The 23,817-nt window shown below is 29.1% G+C and overlaps 1 protein-coding gene across 1 annotated transcript; it reads left to right on the top strand.

Moving 5' to 3' along the window:
* Positions 1-22,882: 22,882 nt before the first annotated feature.
* On the top strand, positions 22,883-23,817 carry LOC129322463 (pentatricopeptide repeat-containing protein At1g62680, mitochondrial-like). The gene is made up of 2 exons (XM_054968778.1): positions 22,883-23,398; positions 23,539-23,817. Exons 1-2 carry the CDS (start codon positions 22,883-22,885, stop codon positions 23,815-23,817), a joined length of 795 nt encoding a protein of 264 aa, XP_054824753.1.

The raw sequence follows: 23,817 nt of genomic DNA, 5'->3' as shown, positions 1-23,817 counted from the left end.
AGAGAATCAAATTCAAATACTTATCTAAATCAATTTTTTTATTTTTTATTTTAAAAACAGAAAACTGTTTTAAAACATAAACTAAACAAGCTCATAGTTCCCATCATTGGTAAATGTGACTATAGTTTTCAATAATCAAGTATAATGTATTTTAAAAAATAAAACAAAAACAACTTTAAGATTTTTCCATTTTTTTGTTTTTAAAAGAATGAAATTTTTTAAAAGAATTAAATTCAAAATACTTATTTAAATGAGTTTTGGGAAAATATAACTTTTAGTTCCTGTACTTTGCTCGTATTTTGCTATTAGTCTCTACACTTTTTTTAGTATTTTAGATCCCTATACTTTTATTTTTTATTATTTTAGGTTCCTTTATGAATAAAGTGTAGAAACCTTGTAGGAACTTAAAATAAAAAAAATAAAGTGTAAGGACTTAAAATATTAAAAAAATATAATGATAAAAAACAAAACGCGACCAAAGTATAGAGAGCTAAAAGCTATATTTTTATTTTTAAAAAACAAAAAATTGTTTTTAAAAAACATAAACTAAGCTAGCTCTTAGTTCTTATAATTTTATCATGTTTTGTTATTTGTTTTTATACTTTTTTGTAATTTCTCTAGGTCCCTATAGGTTTTTTTGGCCATAATGTTAATCAGTCTATTTTTAAATATACTTAGAAGGATGATGGTGTAGCACTAACAATGTTAAACTATAGGATATATAACTAATAATATTAGTCTAATATCATTTCATGGCATATCAAACAAAGATAAGGTTTTCTTCCGTTTATTTTTACAGATTTTGAGCTCATTTGCGTCTACTTTAGTTTCATTCCCTACACCAAGATACCATATTTTGGTGGCATGGGATTCAGGATTTCTTTCACAAGAAACCTCAATTGCAATGGGATGGAGCAATGATATGAGTCTGGCCATGAGCCCCAAAAATAATACTACCTTAACCTCAATTTATAAGATAGTTTTAGATAAAAATTACACATATTAAAAAATCTTATTAAATACAATTTATAACATTATTTTTTTAAAATAAAAATATAATTTTTTTAAAATTTTTTATTTAATATTTAATTTGTGAAATAATATTAAAGAGAGAATATAAAGGGAAGAGTGATATTTAAAATTTTTATTAATAAAATTTTATTTTTGTTAAAATGTCTTATATTTTAAAATATTGAGTTTATTTTAAAATGTTTTTTAAATTGTGACGGAGAGAAAGCTTCCATTATTAAGTAAAGCCATTCTGTGGCATTTAACTTGAGCGAGCGAAAGATGAAGTTTCCATTAGGAGCATGATTATATGATGTCTCATATTTTGAGTTGATTATTCTTATTCTTTATTTATTATTTGCCTTGAAAACGCAATCGAACATCCTTCTTCCAGACCTATTATTACATGTGACGTCAATAAAAAAGAATACTATTAAGTGTGATTGAATTAAAAAAATTTCAATTGAAATTAGAATGAAACTTTGCTTTGTAAATTAGTTAGACAAACTAAACAATTCTCAATTATAATTAAAGTTCGTGACTATAATGCAATTTATGTTTAAATATTCTTAAAAAAAATTAGTAAAAAATTTGTTTTGGATAATTTAATTTAAATTCAGCTTAAAATAAATTATTTTAGTAAAAACATGGTTGGTCAAATTATTTGGATGATTTTATTTAAAATTATTATTTTGTATATTGCAAAAATCTTGAATAAATTATTAAATTACAAAATATTAAATTATAAAAGCTAAAATAAATTAATAAATTATAAAATGATAAATTTTTAAAAAGATAAAACATTCTCCACTTCATTAAATCCCATTCACATTTTTTTTTCACTCACATTGTTTAATGCTGTCAATAATATTCCATGAATCAACCAAAAATAAATTATGGTCAATAATATTAATTCTTTTATTTTTTTCATAAAATATTTGTACATGTCTTCAGGCTTCCATAAAAGAAGTCTAAAACTAAAAGTGTTATCTAAAAAGTGAAAATGTATTATTGGCCAAAAAAAAAAAAAGGGATCTGTTGTGCATCGGTCTGTGCGATAATAGCTTCTTGAATAAGATAACTATATCATTATGGAGGTTAAAACAATATAACTTTTTCTTCATATATGCCAGTGGAGGCAGCTTCTTATATATATGCGCTTAGGACGATGTTTCTAGTAAATTAAGTAGGAAAGAATGTATCAAATACTACTAGAAAAATTCAATTTAGCTAGGAGACAATTCCCTTACTAAATGGGAAATAAGTGAGGGATTTTTATTTCTTGTTAATTTCTTAGCAAAAAAACACTTGCTAATTTTAGTGATGAAATGCATGTCCTGGCTAATTTTAGGAGATTAATCCCTCATCAAACATGTTCACATTTATAAATGGCTATGGAATGCTAACGGTATGTCAACTCATATCACATCACCTATCCTCTCACGCTTTATAATTGACCAACTATCATATCACATATTTATTATATTTATGTCAAGCCAATACTTAACTTTTAAGCTCCAAACTTAACTTGTTTAAGTCTTTTAACTTATCTTATCTCTTATCAACTAAAATGTACATACAATTATTGTATGAAAAATTTATATATATTATCTAACTACACATATATATGAAATAATATATTATTAAAATATAAATATATATTGTATTTTATTTTCAATTATCAATATGATAAATTAATTTATATTCATACAACTATTCATATTATATTTATCAATAAAATATTATGTTTGTTAGAAAAATAAACTTAAAACGAAACAAATAATAAATATTAAATAATTTTATTATAAATATTTTATCAATTTTTAAATTTTATTTTTATTTTTATATGAAAATAATTAAAATATAATTAAAATTTATTATCAAAATTTTTTTTGGGTAACGATTAGCTAAGGATGGAATTTCTTACTAATTCCTTCACTAACATTTTAATATTTCAATAATAATTTTATCTTTAGAGAGGCATAAAAATGTCTTATTATTTCTTGCTACTTATTTATTTTTAGAGATGCATAAAAATACTTCACAATTATCTTATTTTATAGAAAAATACAAAATCTCTAGCTAATTTCTTGCTTATTTTCTTATTTAGAGAGGTATAAAAATAGCTCATTATTTTCCTTGACAATTTTATTATTTAGAGTGAAATTGGCAATCTCCTAATATTTTTTTTTTGCTAATTTTTAAGTTGAGCTATGAAATTCACTTTTCTCGCTAATTTTCTTACTAATTTGGCATTTTAGAGAAGAATATATAATCCCTTGCCAATTTGAATTTCTCTAGTAGTGAAAAAGGTCTAGACTTTTTACATAATTTGAGAGTAGGGCAATTTTGCTACTGTGTAAGAAAATTCAGGGAGATAGTAAAATCAATTTTTTTAAAAGAAAACAAATTTCAGTAAAAACCCTTTGACCAAACATAATAAAAAAAAAAGCCCTGAATTTTTGAAAACTCACTATAAATCTAAGATATTGAATTGAAATTAAAATCAGTGGGAATGATAAGATTGTCCTCGCCTCTCTACACTCTAGAGGACACCTTGAAACCAAATGTGAGCACCGATTATCTTGAGCAGTTGAGGTTTTGAATATTTAGTGGCCAGCAATAGGATTCAAGAACAGGTGAAGACTAAAGTTTGAGATGTATGGCCAATAACTGTGACCTAAAAAGATGTTTTTTTGACTTGGGTTGCCATGGATCATCAGCTTCTGAAGTTGGAGGATGCATGTATTGAAGCTTCCCAAACTTGTCCCCAAGACTTAAACTAGTGTGCGTGAAGATTAGTGACACTTCTATCATCAAAGTCCCTACATAAGAATTTTCCCTGATCGAGTCTTCAAGGAATTTGATTTTAATGATTAAACATGAAACCTATTAGTATAAGAATATTCTATCAGTACAAAACCAATAGTTAGAATTCTTTCAAGTTAGTGTTGTAACGAACAAGTGCAATAGAAAAATTAACAACTATAGTAGAATAATTAACCACACATACTAAGGTGATGAACAAGTCATTCAAACATTAAATCCTACCATTATGGGTATGTTCTACTAGTATGAGACCATCACTTAGAATTCTTTTAAGTCAGTATTGTAATGAACAAGTGTGGTAGAAAAATTAATGACTGTCGTAGGGTAATTAACCAAATAAACTAGGGTGATGAACAAGTTATTCAAACATGAAATCCAATCGATATGACTAATGAGCATGTTCTATAGGTATGAGACTAACACTTGGAATTCTTTAAGTTAATGTTGTAATGAAAAAGTGTGGTAGGGAAAATAACAATTGTCGTAAGGTAATGAATCACATACACTAGAGTTATGAATAAGTCATTTAAACATGAAATTCTACTAGTATGAGCATGTTCTACCTGTATGAAACCAACACATGGAATTCTTTTAAGTCGGTGTTGTAACGAACAAGTGCGATAGGGAAATAAACAACTATTGCAGGGTAATTAACTACACATGCTAGGGTGATGAACAAGTCATTCAAACATGAAATACTACTAGTATGAGAATGTTCTATTGATATGAAACCAACACTTGGGATTTTTTCAAGTTAGTGTTGTAATGAATAAATGTAGTAGAGAAATTAATAAATGTTATAGAGTAATTAACTACATACACTAGGATGATAAACAAGTCATTCAAACATGAAATCCTACAAGTATGAGAATGTTCTACCAATATGAAACTAACATTTGGAATTCTTTCAAGTCAGTATTATAACGAATAAGTGCAGTAGGAAAATTAACAACTATCATAAGGTAATTAACCACACACATTAGGGTGATGTAAAAGTAATTCAAACATAAAATTCTATCAGCGTGAGCATATTCTATTGGTATGAAACCCATACTTGGGATCAAACAAGTCATTCAAATATATTATTGTTCATTTTCCTACTAAAAGTTATTCATTTCCCCACTGGACTTGTTTGTAATGCTACTTAAAAAAAAAAAACAAAATGTAGCCTCTGATTGTGAATCTCTCCTCAACTTCCAATTTATAATATGATTAATATAATGCAACAATTCCATTCCAATGAAATGAACAATGAACAAAATTTAGTAGGGAAATAAACAAAATTTATCTATGGTCTGATGAAATTTTAGTTCATTTGTTCTTCCCTTATTCTTCATCATCTTTCTCAGAATCCTCTGTTGCAGACTGAAATAGAACAAGAATGAGTGGAAAAGCACATAGATGAGGTGGTCACTCTTGTTCTCTTGGATATTGTTCTTGTTCTTAGATAGGTGGTTTTGTTGTCAGATTGACATTTGCACAGTTTGTTTGAAGCAAGAGTGGTGCCGTTACTCAAATTGGTGACTCTCCAAGGCAAGAGAATGCTCTGTTTCAGCTAAATTACTTGCAAAGAGAAGGGGACAATCTTGTAATTTCCCACTAAATTTTAATTTCAATTTAATATCCCAGACTTGCAATGAGGTTTTAGAAATCCTTTTTACTATGTTAGGTCAAAGGCTCCCCAGTGCAATTTTTCCTTTAAAAGATAAAATATAAATGGCATACCTACATAGGTTGATATGTAACAAGATGCCTATGCAGAGCAAATACAGAGCAGCTTGTGATCAACACAGGAAAAAAAAAAAAATACCATCAGATCCAAGTTCTGAAAATTGAGGAAAAAAAAATTCTGCAAAAGATAAATTTCAAACCTTAGATTCCTCAGTCATCTTTTTTAATTTTTGCATCCATCATGTTCTTGTCAAACCCATTGTAAATGTCACTAGAGAAAAACTCGTTAACATGGATGGTTATGCTACGAAAAAAAAAAAAAAAACTCCTAAACTCCCAAAGATCATGAGAGCCCAGTCACACTTGAAGGCAAACGAGAAGAGCTTTTATATTTTCATTCAATTAAAATTCAAAATTTAATTTTAAACATTAAAAAACCACGTCAATTTGTGATATTCTGTTTTTCATACGTGAAAATATTTTTGATAAAATGAGGCCAAATAACAAATCTGACCCAAAAAAGGAAAAGTTACTTACAGATCTCACGTAAAGAATTTAAATATCACAGGGACTCCCAAAATTTCATTTATTATTAATAGGTGCCAAAGGACCTAAGTGAGATTTTGGACCCATTTATTTAAGATTAAAAAATAAGTAGTTTTTAGATAGTTTAAAAATTTTATAATAACAGATTTATTTTGAAAATATTTTATCAAAAGCAAATATTATTTTATGTTGGGTTACAATAATAAAAAATGATTATCAGTTAGTTATTTTTAAATTTTATGATATCTTTGATTTTTCTTTTATAAAAGCAATTTGTTATTTAATTATCTTAAAATTTATGATATTATTATATATCCCACCTTTTAAAACACATTGTCTCTTATCTATCACATCAAATTATTTTCAGAAGCTATTGAAAGTAGTTTCTTAATAATCAGAAATCTTTTTTTTTTCAAATTCTAATTATTTTAAAAATTTAAACAAACACCATAAAGGATAGATAAAATGAAAAAATTATCAAATTGTCCTTCATGAATTTATATATCCCACCCATTCTCTTGGATTTCCAGTGTCTTTTGGTCAGTGGTCTTTCTTTGGATGTTCAGGCATATATTGCTATGATCAATAGACTGTGTAATGAGGGCTTGTTAGATGAAGCAAAGGTAATGCTCTATAAAATGAAAGAGAATGGGTGCTCACTGAATTTAGTAACTCTCGATACAATTATTAGACCTCTTTTGGAAAAGGGTGAGAATGATAAGGCAAAGGATTTTCTTGATGAAATGTTTTGCTAGAGGTCTCCTAAAGCAATAAAAGAAGGCTAGATACTTTGATCCAGATCCATTTGATTGGTGATAATTGATACTCAGTGATAAAATTTATTGTAATAGTTAACAAATTTGTTTAATTTAAATAAACTTTGTGGACTATATAATGGCTGGCTTCAATTGCCTGTTATTTAAATCATGTTTGGTGTATATTTGTTTTTTTCACTTTTTGTTGGTACTAGTTGTCAAGATGTTTTTTCTTTTTTGGATTAACATGACTTTGTTTTTTTCTTTATGGCTCAACTTTGATCTATTAACTCGTAGGCATCTTATTTTATACAAAATCTATTGTGTGGTGCTTTTACATGCATGGTCTCAGGCCATAGAGTTATTTGTGCTTTACAAACTTGACAATATTGCTAAACTGATATTAATGATGTCACCATACCAAGTTGTGGAAGTTTCTACTTTTGGGAGTTGACGTTTTGACTTACTCATGCATGATTTCTTAAGAACCTCAAGCATCTTATTGATATTTGCCAGCTATGAAAGAAAGCAAATTTATTGTATTTTTTTGCAAAATACAGAATAATATTGAGATGGGTTCAACTTGTTATTGTGGGAGGCTAACTTTGGCGAAATGAATATCCCATATTGCATTAAGTTTTCTTGTTTTCGTGTTTGTTGGTGTCCATACTATATGATTCGAGGGGAAAGGTGCTATTATGTTGGAATTTGTTTTGGCTTTGGATGTCCTTCAGTCATACATAGCAGTTGTTCATAGATAAAGTGTAAACGTTTTTAATTGTTCTGTCTTTTTGTTGATTGCTTCTTAAATTTTGTCTCCTTTGATATGTTGATGTCCATATTTTGCTTTTCCAAATCATGCGGTGACTGTTAGTAGAAGTTGGTATCACTTATTTGGTCCTGGAATTGGATTTTAATGCATGAAAAATGAAAGTATCAATAACTCAAAGTATCATTAATATAATCAGAAGAGTCTGAATCTTGCAAGATTAATTGCTGGCTCCTGTAGCAGCGGCTGCTTACTCGGTCCGTAGTAATATTTTTGTCCGTAGCATGTATTAGGTAAGCAAGAGGACTTTGAAAGATCTTTTTCATTAATTTTCTTGCTTCAGGAATATTATCATGTGAATAAGTTCCATTTCCCACCCACTAATTAGTGCTTTTTGCATGCTATCATGTTGATAGTCTATAAGGCATTTAGAAGTCTGCTTGAATGCTCTACATTTGTTTTTCTTGGATGTTGTATCACTCATTGGAGTGAACTGTGAAGTAATTATCTTCCTATTTGTAAGATTGTTCTGTTTGACACTGTTCAATGCTTGGAGGGTTCGGCGATCATTACTCATAGCTACTCCTATAAATTTATAGCCTATGCAACAAGCTGCTCTTTCTTTGGTATTTTCTAGAAAATTTGACTTCATATATTTTTATTTGTCGTTTTTTTTCCCCACTTCTGGTGAGTTGAATTGATAGAGAAGTTCACCAGTTTTGTTCTTTCTTCAATTGGATGCACTTTTAAAGGTTTCTGCCAGGTGATGCAGCATGGGAAGATTGGTAGTATGGGATATTCATGTTGGACTCTACACCAGAGGAAGATGGAAGAAGGGGAATGTGAATGGCTGACGAACAACTAATGAGTGGCTGGGGTATATGTGAATGGAGGCTTTGGGCTAAAAGATATTGAGTCTCACAAGAAGTGAGTCTCATGAAGTGGGAAGAAGATCTTTGTCAACCCAAAGAGCATGGAGGGCTATGATTTTGAGAGCCAAAACTCATGCTTCTTGGTTAAATTAGCTTAAAACCTGATCTCTAATTCTGATGCTCTTTGGGTCCTGTGTCTCCCAGAGAAATATATGCTGGCCTTTAGCAAACAGAAGCAAGCTTAAATGCTCCTCATGCTCTCATTTTCGGAGAAATCTAATGAAGATCTTGGAGGAAGTTGATCTGGGGACATTAGGGGAACCCTGTAATGGGAAAGACATGCCTTTTAGGAATGACAACTGGGTTGGTGACCTTGGCCCACTTAAGCTTCTATACTTCGCCCCTATTTTTGAGGCCAAAGCTTCAAAGCCCATTGCTGATTTTGTTGATGCTGATGATCGATGGAATAGGGGTTCATTTCAACATAGACTTCCCCAAAGCTCTCGTAAAGTTTTCAAATACCCCCCCTCCTTGTAACGATCAAACTCATTTGTTGGAAGCTATTGCACTTTCAAGAACTGCAGAAATTTTGGCAATGATTCCCACACTGCTCATCATCTAGTGATAGCAAATCCCTTGCCATGGCTCATCAAGGCCTCTATTTTCAGTCACCTTTTGCTTACTGTGAGTGGATCTTAATTTTTTGGTCTCCTCTCCCCATTCCGTTTGTATTGATTTAATTATGATGTATACCCGGGTTTTAATTCCTTGGGCTAACATTATGTAATTCTTTTTTCAGTAATGATTACCATATTTCTCATTGGAAAAAAAAAAAAAAAAAAGCAGAGTAGCTAGCCTGGTTTAGGGCTTTTTTTTTCCCTTAAAAAAAAAAAATCCTAGGCCTGCCTAACCTAGCATGGGAGTATGAGGATCGTCGAACTACTTAAAGAACTTGACAACAACCTTCATGCATCCATTAGCCTATCTATGTTCCTGTCATAAGTAATGACTAGACTTTAGTCTGTTTAATTTTGTATACTTCTGTAATATGCCTTTGAATTGTTGACCAAGTGACGGAACCTTATGTTTGGTCTCTTACACTGTAATTCTTTAATAACTTAAGCATTTGATAGATATTTTCTGGCAATGAAAGAAAGAAAATTTGACGGTGTTGGAATAATTTCAAGATGGATTTATTTTGGTGCTGTTATTGTAGGCTGCTAGCTTTGGGAAAATGAATATTCCATAGTGAGTCAATTTGCCTTGCTTTTCAAGCTCATCTTATCTAATTCTGAATGCTTTGTGGGATTGTATATGGCAGTTGAAGTCTCCGCCCCAAGTAAATCACTTTCTATGGAGAGCTCTTAACCAATCACTTGCTACCAATAAAACAGTCTAGTAGAAAATGTGCTCCAAATCCCATCTGCCGTTTATGTGAAGAAGCACCTGAGACTATTCAGCACCTCTGCAAATGGGCTAAACCCATTTGGTATTGGCTGTCCATTATCTCTTCGCATTGACCCAATCCAGGTCTCTTCTTTTGAAATATGGTGGGAGTATATGTTTTTGCACAACCTCTTCTTGGATGACCTGGGAAAGGCCTATATTGCCATGCTATGTGGGAGCATTTGAAAGATGAGACATGCTGCAGTTTTCTCTGCTGCAGAACTTAATCCTGTTTTTGCGGTAGATAATGCAAACTTTGCTTCATTAGAGTTTTGGAATGCTAATAATACTGATTTACAAGAGGATTCTAAATGTGAACTTTTTGCTGTCAATTGGAATCGTTCTGAACTCAAGATTAATTGTGACAGGACCATGAAGGCTATTTTGTCAAAGTCTGGAAGGAGAGGGTTGCTGTCCCAAATAGTCTTATGGCTGAAATTCTGGCTTGCTCTTGTGCTATTGACATTGCTTCTACCTACGGAAACATCCCAGTGACAGCTGAATGAGATTGCCTAGAGCTTTACAAAGCAATTACTTCTAATAACATCAGCTCTCTCTCGATGAGATTGCTCTTGTGATGTTATAATGTTTAACTTAATTTTTAAGAAAATTAAAAAAAAAAAATAAAAGTTTATAAGCTTGGACTGAGCCCTCTAAATAAATGTTGGACATAAGAAAATGATTGATTGAGATAACGAGGGCTTATGTGCCTAAGCCAGGCTTATATAGGTCAAGTGTGCCCATTTTCTTGCTCTAGGTAAAAGATGATTCAATTGTTCATAATGAGGTCTTTGATTATTTTGATAGTGTTGGAGAGGGGATGATTTTGATCATGCTTAACTGCTTGTTGACCCATTTTTCATACATTTAGGATTTTTACGCGTGAGAAATTAAAGTGGTTTCTATCTTTGCTTTCACATATGCATGCTTGTGAATTTTCGTTTTTGTTAGTAAATTGAAGAAAAGATACTAATGTTCAATTATCCCACAAAATGGATTTTTATGTTCGCTGTGTTTGATTTTTTTTATAAAAAATATCATATATTGAGTCTTTGGCTGTCCAAATATTTATTAGGAGTGAAGTGCATTTTTGTTTTTAAAATAGTTTTGTAAGAGCACCGGTCACTAAACTCAAAACGGTGATGCAATGTGGCGATTCAAGTCTTGAAATTGGAGTAATTTTATCTATCCATTAAACTTCCATGAATTTAACTGTTTGCAAGGAGAAAAATTGTAAGTAAATTCTCTAAATAAAAACTAACTTGTGTATTTAAAATTTACAAGTGAATATTACTTTTGCATTAATTGACTTGTAAATTAAAGTAGTGCGATAATTTGCATGTCCTGAAAAATTATCAAATTGTCCTTCATGAATTTGTAATTCAACTGGCGTAACAAAAATTTGTAAGTGGAGGTTTTTTTTTATATTAATTGATTTATAAATTAAACTAATATATAATTGATTTATAAAGTTTATGTATTTTCGGGTCTAGACCCTCCTTTGTACCCACAAAAAAAAAATGACAACGAAATTATTATTATTAAAATTTAATATTTTTCCTAAATTATTACTCTATCCATCTCTATATATAAGATATTTTTAACCGAATTATGCTATCTAATAAAAGTTTGTTATTTAATTAAAAACATGTCAACATTTTAATTTTTCCCTAATTATTCTACATAAAAAATGATTCTCTTCTTCCAAAGTAAATTAATAAAAGTATTTATCATTTTCTCTTATCAATTTAATAAGGGTGTAATAGTCCACGTATTAAAAAAGTACTAACAATATCTTATATTTAGAGATAAAAAAAGATTCGAGAAGATTTCTTATATATAGAGATAAAGGAAGTAAGTTTAAGAGCATCTAGAACTGGAAATTTATTTTTTGTATAATGGTCTCCTTCAAATTTTAAAAACAGTGCAATTTGACTCTTGTTATTAACTTTGGCTGTTGGTTGATTTGGAAAAGATCTAAAAAATTATAGAAATGAATCAATAAATTTTTTTTTATCCTTGTATGTAATTTTCAAAGTCCTTTTCTACCATTTTTTTAGTTAACTAATGATTAAAATTAACTTTTATTTATGATATAGGCCAAATTGTATTATTTTCGCAAGTTGAAAATGAACATTACATAAAAAATGAGTTTAAGGTTTTAGATATTTTTAGACTTACTCACTTTGAATCACAATATAAATTATTATTTAGAAATCTTACTTGGTCGAAAATATAGGATGTTGGATAATTTTTATATTTATTTTTCTAATTCTATCCCTATTTCATTTATTACTCTTTTTCAAAAAAAAATGGCTTGAAGTTTAAATTACTATTATTGAGGCTTTTATATAAGGTATACAACGAATGTATAAATGGAAAGATGTGAACATTTTTTAAAAATTTAAAGTTTCAACTAATATTATTTATAAACCTTGAATTAGTTTATTATGATTTATATTGTAGTCTCAAGAGAGTAACATTTAGAGCCAATTTGTTCTTTTACGCTTAATATTTCTTAATTATTTAGAGTCATTGCGATGGTGATTTGATGATTGCTTCTTAATTATTATTTTCAAGTGCCACAAACTCACCATCTAACTTTTTAAAATTTTCTTATCTGCTAACTTTCAAATTTACCAACTTTCTCTGAATTGAAGACTTTATATTATAGACAACATTGTTCCTCCTTTAAATTTAGGTTGATTAGTGCTTCAAAAAAATAATTTAAAAATAAAAATACACCTTAACCCAAATTATCATATATCTAAGTATTATTTTTCTAACTAGATTTTGTTTTTGTGCAATGCACGTGATACAAACTCTTAATTATAATATAAGAAAATAGAGAGGAAATAAAATTTTAGTGAGTTCAATTTCTTAAAAATAGAAGGTTGGAAATTTTTTAATATATTTTTTCTTTTATTTATAATTCATTTATATTATATTTAACCAAAATTTAAAAAAAAATTTAAAACTCATTAACTATGTATAAAAAATTAGCAAGTTTTTAACAATAGCCCTATTAAATACTCTTTCTGGTCTCTATTATAAGATATTTTTTAAAAATAGTTTTTTTTGTCTTTATTATAAGACACACTATGGAGTATTACTTATATTTTTTTAAATATTACCTCTATTTAAATTAATTAACTATGAAAGAAAGAGAATGAAATGCAAATTTTAAAAATTTTTCATTTAAATAGAGGGTAAAATTAAAAGTTTATTATATGTTTAGATAAAGTTAATAATTTAACTACTCTCCTTAGTTCTAGTGAGGTAGTTGAAGGTACCGTATGATAAAGACTAAAGTGAGTGTACATACTTTAAAAATAAAATATTCTAACATTTAATAATGTTCCTAACACTTGATAAGAGAAAAAGGGTAAAAATAGATACAAAAATAATAGAGATACCCTATAAATAAAACTAAAAGAGTAAATGAAATGCAAAAGAAAGAAGTGAAAAAAATTTAAATCACACTTATTTATATAATAATTTATTAAATTTTTGTAATTTGTTACCCTGTATGTATGTAATAAAAAATTTAACAGTATATTGTATTATAAAATTTATTATCCCCTAAGCCAAGTGTTTCAGTAGAACTGAAAAGATAAAATCATTTTGTTAGTACTTATAATTTCTTTTCATTTTTAATTTGTTACCTATGTTTTCCCCCTTTGATTCCCTCCTTTATGGAGAAATACTTAAATAGACCTGATGTACCATGTCATTTATAATCTGTTCAATTAAAATATTTTAAGTAATCTAAATAAAATTTTGTATGAAATTCTTTTAATTGATTTTATTCTTATAATAGAATGAAAATTCAATTTATTATCTTTTTCTCTCTATTATTATTAATATCAAAATTAATTTATATTTAATACCATTTACATGTCAAGTTTTTATTAGACAAACCTTAAATAATATGATGTACCTGATATACTTAAGAATTTCTCCCCCTTAATGTTTCCTTTGCTAAACACATCATCCCCTACACTTTTTGAAATTTTTGAAATCGCTTCAGGGACTTGTGGAGATACCAACGCCGTTAACTCAGAAACGTTGAGGGAGAAACGAAAACACAAGAGTGTTTTTGAAAGTCGCAGGTCTCTGTTTTCGGTGTTGTACGAAGTGAAGATGGTGCTGTAGGGCAATGACTTTGATCAGTCTCTTGTGTTTTTGTTCAGTTTTGATATTCAAGAGGTTTGAAAGTATTCTATATTTATGATCTACTCTCCACTCTATAGGTGTATGCACTTTCTTCTTCTACGTGTATGCATCTTCTTTGAGCATTCTTCTCCTTATTCTACATTTTTTGTTGCTAACTGATTCTGTTTCTAAGTTAATGTATTTGAATGCTAGTCTCCTATGCTACAGCCTAAACATGGAAATGTGGGCTAGAATAAAGAAGTGTAGAGAGGAAAAAGATGAGCCACTACCTCAAAACAAGTTAAAAAAAAAAAAAGCAATGCAAATCATAAGTGTAAATTTTGTGGGGAAAAGAGATATAATCAAAGAACTTACAGTCCAGCACTCAAGCAAGCTTTGAATGCAAACTCACAGATTAGATGTAGCTCACAACCTATCTCTGGCTCGCAAGGTGTGGAAATAGCAGCCCTTAGTCTAATTGTTTTTAAAATTTTATAAAAAAAGGAGACACACGCATCCATACATGTATGCAACACATGTCAATGTTGGGTTTGAATCTAAAACCTCTTTTAAGGGAGAGAGGTAATGTTGCCACCAGGACAATTAGCCATTGACACTCTTAATTCAATTTTGTTAAGATACAGAAGAATGAATTGGGTATTCTCAAGTAATATTTGATAGCTATACTCTATTTAGAATTTATTTACTCTTTTGTGTTATTATTTTATCAAGTTTATTAAATGGCTCTGGTATTTATTTTTACTTTACTGTTCGTGAGTGGGATTTTTCTATTGTTGTCCCCTTCTTTTCATACAAAATGTGCTCCCAACATTGTAATCTTTGTCTTTACAAACATCTAATATTGTGACAGCAATATTAGATTAGTTTCCCTCTTAGTTTGTACCCATTTACATTCATGCGAATGAAGTTTCTTAGTATTATTAAAAAAAAAATATTGTGACAGCAAAAATGTATTATCCTGCCAATTGTGTGGTTCCTGTGACGGCAAATTGCATAATGACAGCAAGTTTATCTTTCTTCAAATGTTGTTTCTCTTCCTTCATCCTCTCATTCTCTTCTTCAAACTTTTCAAGAATCAGAGCTGCCACCAACCCGTATTGCTTCCACTAAGTCCTGCATCATTATATTTTAGAAATAAAAGCTTAGGGGTTCTATAGGCACACAACGACATGAAAGAGAATGATCAATTAATTAGTATGCATGTGTAGCATGATATAACTAAGTATTGCATGCACAATGAATAATAATTGAGAGTGAATCTGAAATGAGTATTGCAGCTACAAGAATTGCTATACGGATTACATAATTTCCAAAGGTGCTGGGAAAAATTACCATTTGGAAAATCAATATTAGTGGGAAGTCTTCACTGATGGGATGAGTTTCAAGTGTTAGACACGAAATCAAAAGATGTGTTTGGGGTTATGGCCCATCTAGAGAGGAAACCATTTCCAAGAGAAGAAAAATTCAATAAGTGAACCTGTCAAAATATACCTAGTTGTTATTATCCTGAAATGAAATTACACTACAACTATGAAGTGCATTAAATTACACTATAACCTATTAAATTCACAGCAGCCATTTGAACATAGATGTAGTTCGGGCATCAAATGTTCTACTACAGAAGAATCAAAGCAAGCATGCCATTATGTGTTCTGAATTACATGTTCTCTTTTTTGTGAACAAGATTGGCTTGTCAAATGAAGACAAAGTCAAGTCGCCCGATCACATGAAGAAGAAGTTGAATCACCCAATTGCTTTCTGCGTAACTTAAGTTCCTAATGTTTAAAACCATTCTCTTCGGTGAACTGAGATTCCTAATTGCCCTCTTGTTTTATGTTGAATGAAGGGCGAAACTCTCCAGTAAATGATGATCCCTTATTGCATTATGTTGCCTTTGAAGTTTGAACGTTTCAAGGGTCCAAAGTTAATGCCATCTATGTTCTGTAAGTCCCTCCAAGTGATTTCAAAAAGTGCAGGGGCTAACATGTTTAACGAAGTAAACACAACAGAGTGAATTAAAAGGAGAAAAAACTTGGCCCAAAAAAGGATGAAAAAAGGTATAAGTGCCAAATTGAAATGGCTCTTCAAGCTAAAATTATAGATTAATGCCATTCACATGTTTATGTTTTTCTTTTTCAAACAAAGAAAGACATTAGGGCTTTTGAGCTACATGTTTATGTTTTTTTTTTTTTCAAACTCAAACTTAAAAAAATTTAAAAAATTGTATAAAAAGATTTTTGAACCTAGCCTGTTTAAACCCTAAAAATCAGATTTGGGCTCGAGTTTGGTGACTCATTTAAGCTGATTTATTTTAAAACTATAAAATTAATGTATTTTAAAATTTTGAATTAAATTTAGACTTTGGAATGTGTGTTAATACTTTAAAATTATAATTTATATTATTTTTTAATTTTAGAGCGTTATAATTTGTATTGTAGGTGATGAATATGTAATATTTTAATGTCAAACTTGATTTTCAAAAAGTAAAAATTGAAAAAAAAAAAACAAAAAAGAGGCTTCAAGGTCCAACTGTGAGCGTAATTAATAAGGATTGACTTGAAAAAATAATTAGAGTCGAGAATATATACAAAGTTTATTAAGCTATTTGGTTATCCTTTTTTCTTTGTTTTTGTTTTTGTGAGTAGACTCAAGCTTTAAAATATTAAAAAAATTTGTATTAAAAGGCTTTTGACCATAACTTGTTTAAACCATGAAAAAAGAGTTTTGGTTTCAAGCTTAAGCACATTAACCCATTTAAACTCATATTTATTTAAGCTTGTAAAATTGAGATATTTTAAAATTTTAGATTAAATTTAAACTTTAGAATATATATATATATATATATATTATTTTGAATTTTAGAGTATTATAATTTGTATTTTAGATTATGAATATGTAATATTATGATGTAAAACTTAATTTTAAAAAAAAATTAAAAATATATAAAAAAAAGAAAAGTACGGGCTTCCATGCCTAGTTCTAAGCTAAATTATTAAGAATTTGGTTTTAAATTTAAAGATAAAGGTGCTTTAAGAATCCAAGGAGCTAAGCGAACGGTTTCTTAATTCTACGTATTAAAAGTTATTTTAATGACAATATATTTATTTTAAAGTTTATTACCCTTCCACTTCTACATACTGAAAGTATAAATAATTTTATTGTACACTTTATTATTTTATATGCTAGAAATATAGCCATCAAATTATTTTTTTAAAACATATATTATTATGTATAAATTAAAATTAAAAAAAGAAATTTCGTTGGGTTACATTCCTACCATTTAAGAATTTCTGTAATTTTAATTTGCAATTTTATTGCAAGTTTCACACATATTTTTACAGTATAGGTCTCATGTTTGCCATTTCTTTTTTCTCTCTCAAGTTGAGATCCAATATTTTCTATGAAACTTTGCTTTCTTATATTTTTTACATTTTATCATTTATCTTATGAATTATAAAATATCATCCATATTTCATTTTTATATGACTATTTAATTAAGTTAAAATTAAAAATTGTTAGAGCCAAAAATGTTTTATATATTCACACGAAGTCCAAATTAGCACCTTATGCTTAGGTAGGCTATCTCTCTGTTTTTTTTTTTCTCCTTAAAAATAAATTTTATGAACTTCATAAATTATCAATTACAAAATATCCATTCTTTTTTTTTTTATTGTAGATCTCACATTCATTTTTTTTTTTTGCACAAGAAGGCTTTAATTATTTTTTATGCAATTTATGTATTGAGAGAAAAATCTGAATCTCTTCCATTTTTTCAAACTCAAGTTATATATAGGAGGAATGACATTAAGGGTCTTAAAAACCAAGTTTATTTTACTTAGGGCCTAAATGAATCTGAAATTACTCTATAGGATTTGAAGCCTCAAGTGCAATATTTCTTCAAAGCAAAAATACTATTTTGCCCTTAATGGAAAGAAATAAAATTGAACGCAAAGAAAGAATGACAAATGTGCAGGAATGGATATTTAGCTGAAGAATGGGAAGGTTTCTAATTTCTAATGGAGAGGAGTAACTTTTGAGATACGTAGATTTCAAAATCTCTTCATCTTAAGCAGTGCTTTGATGATTTTAAGATCTTAGCTAGAAGTTTTTAGGTTTCTCACATTCTTGCTATAGAAATAAGCTAAGATTTTTACTATTATTGCTGTAAAAATGAAGGCATCTGTTGTTACTGCATAAATCATTTAAGGGTAGAAATAATTTAAGGTTTGTCATTATTGCATGTCAGTTGCTGGTGAAGTGGCGACAAAGATGATCTTCACTCATTTAATATGTAGTAGTTCATTTAATGAAAGCATTTAATAGGGGCTCTACATGAGGTAGTAGGGTATATATGAGATGGACTTTTTGTTGTACAAAGTTAAATATAATATTGTTGAAATTAGAATTTTATTTCTAATTCTACTGCTAATATGAGATAAAGGCTGCTGAACCATTTTGGTAATGAAAGTTTTAGAGTGGATTAGTTGTTATGCAATAATGATGGTTGACTTATTTATATTGGAGTTTTACACATGAATTGAATAAAATATGATCCAATATGAAGAAAATCTTCTATAAAAAATGTTGGAGTATTTATTGTGCAAAATGAACTTTGAGTTATTTTTGTTGAACGTTGAGATGTGCATTATTTAAGCTTAGCCTAATGATAAATTGGAATCATAAGACATTCAAGTGAGAATATATGAACTTTGTGTTATGCGTAGTGAATATTATGTTGTGCCATGTTTGCCTAACTTGAGCATTCCTTTTGTTAAACCTAACCTAATGATAAATTGAAATAACATGGACTTTTAGGTGACAATATATGAACCTTATGTTATCCATAGTGAATATTGTGTTATACATTGTTTGTTTATTTATACAATTTGTTAAAGAAGTCTAACCTATTAATAGAAGCTAAAAGTTGTTGAACAAAATATTCATTCATATTTCATTTTATTGCCTTTGTTATGCGGTGATGATTGTGAAATTCATCTCATTACATGGCTCAAATTCTGGAACAATATCATCAATGTTGACCATCCTTCGTTTACCATGTCTAGAAACACAACACAAGAACTATCGATCATAAGGTGTGGCATATTATGTTGGCTGGTGGAGCATCCCAATAATGCCATCCATGAACGTCCACTTACATTTATAGGAATAGGCAAATGAGAAGGAAAAATTATAGGATTATGAAATTAGATTCTCCAACTTAGATTATGTCTATATTTTAAGATGTTTTTTTGTAATTTGAAAATAGTTTTCGTTTATAATTGAAATTATGTATATATTTGCACGAAAAGGAAATGAAATTTACAAATCTTAGTCTTTCCATCATGTACAAGACAACATCCACTATTGTTACACCGGCCGTGCAACGTGGTGGCCCAATCATCATGAGGAAAAAAAAGAAGAGAAGTCGCCATTGAGATTTTGAGGAAAAATCTTGGGAAACCAACTGAAGGTGATAAGGATGATTTTCGTAACCAGAAACAAGTTTGGGATTCAATTATGAGTGGAGAAGGTTTTACACACCCCACATCACCTATTCTATAGAACGATTATCTTAGTTAATTATGTAATTAGTATAACCTTTTAAGATTATTTTAACTACTCTTTTTATTATTCATCCCTAAAAATAAATATAAAAAAAATTAAAAATTAAATTTAAATATGAAAAGAAAATTATTATTTATTTACAAGCGAACTTGATTTAAGATGAGAGTCAAGGGCCTACGTACCCTGTTAGAAGGATCAATGCTCACGTAATTTGGAATGAAAGTTTTACTTTTTTGCATTTTATTATTATTGAAGAGAGATAAGTTGAAAAACAAAAATAATTTTTTAAAATTTGGATATGTATATGTTAATTGCAAAAAATAATTTAATTTTATTTATTACCTGAATTTGAATTTGTAAGGAAAATAATTTAAAATTATTTTTTTGTTGAAAAATCTTTATTTTTTATTTTTTAAAATTTAACCGTTATACTTACGAGGTCTTATTGACTCACATGATATAACGGTTATTCTAAATATCTGTGGAGAATCTTAAAATCTCACACATCAAGAGTTAAATAGCTTAGTTTATTTACTTTATTAAGCATTTAATTGTATATATATTTATGTTTATTCTAATTTTTTTAAACATGTATTATATAAAATCTTAATCATTGTACTTGCAGAATCTTATTGATCCACACGGTAATATAATTATTTTAAATATCTGCAGAGATTCAAAAATCTCATGCGACAAAAGAATTAGATAATATTTATTTAAATATATATATTTTTTAATTTAAATTTATTATGCCTGTATATACTTATATATATATATTATAAAAAAATTGTAATCATTATACTTGTGGAACCTTATTGACTCATACGACAATATGATTATTATAGAGATCTATGGAGGTTTTAAAGTCTCATGTGATTAAAAGATCTAATTAGTAAATTTGATTATAATTTAAATACATTAATTTAATTAACTAATTTTTTATAAATTTTTATTATATAATTATTTAAAAAAATCATTCATTCATTTACTATATACAAATCAATAATCACAATATTTATGAGCATTTTTTATCCCACGTGATGAGGTAATTAATCAGAGTACCAACAAGGATCTTTTAAATCTCATACAATACTATTAAATATTTTATTTATTTTAAAATCTAAAAAGAAAAAACAATAATTTGAATGATTGAGTCATTGGAACCTCTATATAAATTTGATTCTCACACCTGCGAAATCTTATTGATTTACATAATATGAGATTATTCTAAACAGTTGTGGAGACTCTTAAAATCTCACACAACTAATTTTATTTGGGACGACTGAAGCCATGTTTGTTGAGAACCAAGACCAAAAAAAAAAAGAATAATAAAGCAAAACATAACCAAACCATATAAACGCATGGTATTGCAACTTTACATTTTGCCTTGCTAACCATCCAATTGACAAACCATGTGTAAACATAAATCCAATAGCCAATCACTTTTAAGTTAACGTCTTTTTTTTTTTTTATAAACATGGATGTATTTCCTTTTAATTGACAAAGAACTCAATCACCACCAAGACTCTTCTAGATTGGAAATATGCAAAATCAAAAACACAAGGTGACAGCTTTAATAAATTTTCTTCATTAATATTAGTCATGAAACTTTGTGAAGGACCGAATGTATACATTTTGGTTTGGCCTTTAAAGGAGAGAAAAACTAAGGCCACGTTCTCTATTCAGGGCAAAACCAAAGCTTGTATAGGGCCCTATATATATTCATCAAGCAACGCCAAGCTTGTATCTCACAGGATAACTCTAAATAAAGTGTTAATAATCAAAGTAGACTTGGTTGACTCTGAATTCTTTATTTCTTTGGGGGGCGGGGAATCAGCTCATGATCAGATTGATAAGCTAAGAATTTTACCCATCAAATGAAAGTACACGAAGGTAAAAAAAAATGAAGAGAGCGCACAACTCAATGTTCTTGAAACAATTATTCATCCTAGCCATAAATTAAGGAAGGTGTTTTTCAACATTTAAAACATAATTCCATCCAGAGATGAGAACATATATACACAGTAGGACACAATTCTTGACTATTAAATTCATGATCGAAAAATATCTTGAACCATAAAGGTATTATTTTTTATCAAGCAACATCTCTATAATTTTGTACATCCCCAAAACCCATTTATCAAGCACCTTCAATCTATCAATAATCAAGGTTTTGACAAAGAGAATCCAAACACCCATACTTTTTTATGATCTATTTTTCATCTTAAAATTTCGTTTTGCTCTAAGCAGCTTGGGGTAGCTTATGATTTTCAATTCTACCTCCTGGACTCATTTATTATGTGTCAAAATTCTTACTTACCAAATATGTTCGGCATGTTTGTGAATGTGTGACGTCTCTTACTCCTCTCCTCCCATCTCATGTTACTATGAAATGAAGTCTTTCCTCATATTAAGCCACGATTATATTGAAGTTTTACATAAAAAAATTAATTATTTTAAGATTCATTGACAATTAAACTAAAATGTATTGTTTGTGTTCAATACAGTTTAATTTAGTTGTTAATGGATCTTGCAGTAATTAATTCAAAGCAGTTTAATTCAATTGTCAATAGACCTTGTAGTAATTAATTCTCTTGTGTGGGACCTAACTGTAATTCTCCTTTATATTAACAAGACCCCATAATAGTATATTAAAAATAATATTAATTATTGAAATTATAAAAGATTATTCTAATTTTAATATAACTATTAAATACAATTTTATAATCAATTATATGTATATATATATATGTTAAATATTTTATAAATATTAATTGGACCACTATTATACATATTTTATTTGTTGAATTGAATTTAACAAATTTAATAATATTATAAATAATTATATTAATATTTACATCTTAAAAAAGGTCCTTTATTGTACTTTTCACATATAAATTGATTTGGATTAAAATCACCCAAATATCTCAACTATATTAAAATCACTTTTAAAAAAATAATATCAAACATAATCACATTAAAACATAATTAATTATAATAAAATTAATCATATTAATTAATTTTATTTATAATGAATTATATTGAACTGAAATTCAAATGACTTTAATAGTCATTTGCATTGATGGGAAATACAATTGCGTTAGAACCCTCCCTGATTTTTCCTAAAAATTTTAACGAGCGGTGGCTCCTCCTCAGGCTGAGACTACTTTCGTTGTCCCCTCAGGTCGACGTCCGCATCTCGGAGCAGCAAAGTGTTTTGGCGAAGGATATGAAGGCTAAAGGTGATGTTTTGTGGCGCTTCAAGGTATGCCTTCCCCAAATTTCCTTTCTTTCCCGCATCGTCTCCGTCTTCATTCCTTCCTTCTCCTTCCTATGCCCTTCCTCTCTACTTCTGTCTCCATTCCAATTCCACAAATCCTCTAAGGATTGAGGAGCTTGTCTCTTCTTTCCACGCCTTGCTTCATAGGCATCCCCGACCTTGTATAGTTCAAATCAATAAGGCTTTAGTATCTATTGCACGGATGAAACATCATCCTACTGCTATCTCTCTTTTTGCACTCGCGGAATCTAAGGGATTCACGCCTTCTTTCGTTACTCTTGGCGTCTTGATTAATTGTTACTGCCACGTGGGTCAAATGACTTTTGCTTTCTCTGTCTTCGGGAAGATTCTTAAGATGGGTTGTCAGCCAAATACGATAATTTTGACAACACTGATGAAGGGCCTTTGCATCAATGATGACGTCGGGAAGGCCTTAGATTTTTATGATGATCTGATAGTAAAAGGGTTTAACTTAAATGAGGTTAGTTACGGCACCCTCATCAATGGGCTATGCAAAACAGGGAAAACAAGATGTGCTGTCAAACTTCTCCAAAAGATGGCCAGAGGGCGGGTTAAGCCTATTTAATTATGTATAATACAATTATTGATGGCTTTTGCAAGGAAGGACTCATCACAGAAGCCAGTGATTTATTTCATGAAATGATTGGTCACGTAGTATCTCCTAATGCTATGACCTACACCTCAATGATAAATGGTTTGTGTTGTATGGATAAATGGCCAGAAGCAGCAAAGTTGTTCAGTCAAATGAGACTTGAAAGCATCAACCCTGATATTTATACTTTTAATGTATTAGTTGATGCATTTTGTAAGGAAGGAAGTGTTACCAAAGCTGAAGCTGTTGTTGGCATGATGATGAAACACGGTATAAACCCAATGTAG

Source organism: Prosopis cineraria, unplaced genomic scaffold (assembly GCF_029017545.1).
Source record: "Prosopis cineraria cultivar Desert tree isolate PC_DT_omini unplaced genomic scaffold, ASM2901754v1 PC10, whole genome shotgun sequence".
NCBI classification, from domain to species: domain Eukaryota; kingdom Viridiplantae; phylum Streptophyta; class Magnoliopsida; order Fabales; family Fabaceae; genus Prosopis; species Prosopis cineraria.
The sequence above is the reverse complement of the archived record's forward strand: the minus strand, read 5'-3'. Positions and strand labels throughout refer to the sequence as shown.

Bases quoted from the DNA above. Each gene is read 5' to 3' on its own strand.
- LOC129322463 (XM_054968778.1), top strand. From the start codon at position 22,883: ATGTTTTGTGGCGCTTCAAGGTATGCCTTCCCCAAATTTCCTTTCTTT. The intron at 23,399-23,538 runs GTTAGTTACGGC...GGCTTTTGCAAG, and splicing joins AAGGGTTTAACTTAAATGAG to GAAGGACTCATCACAGAAGC.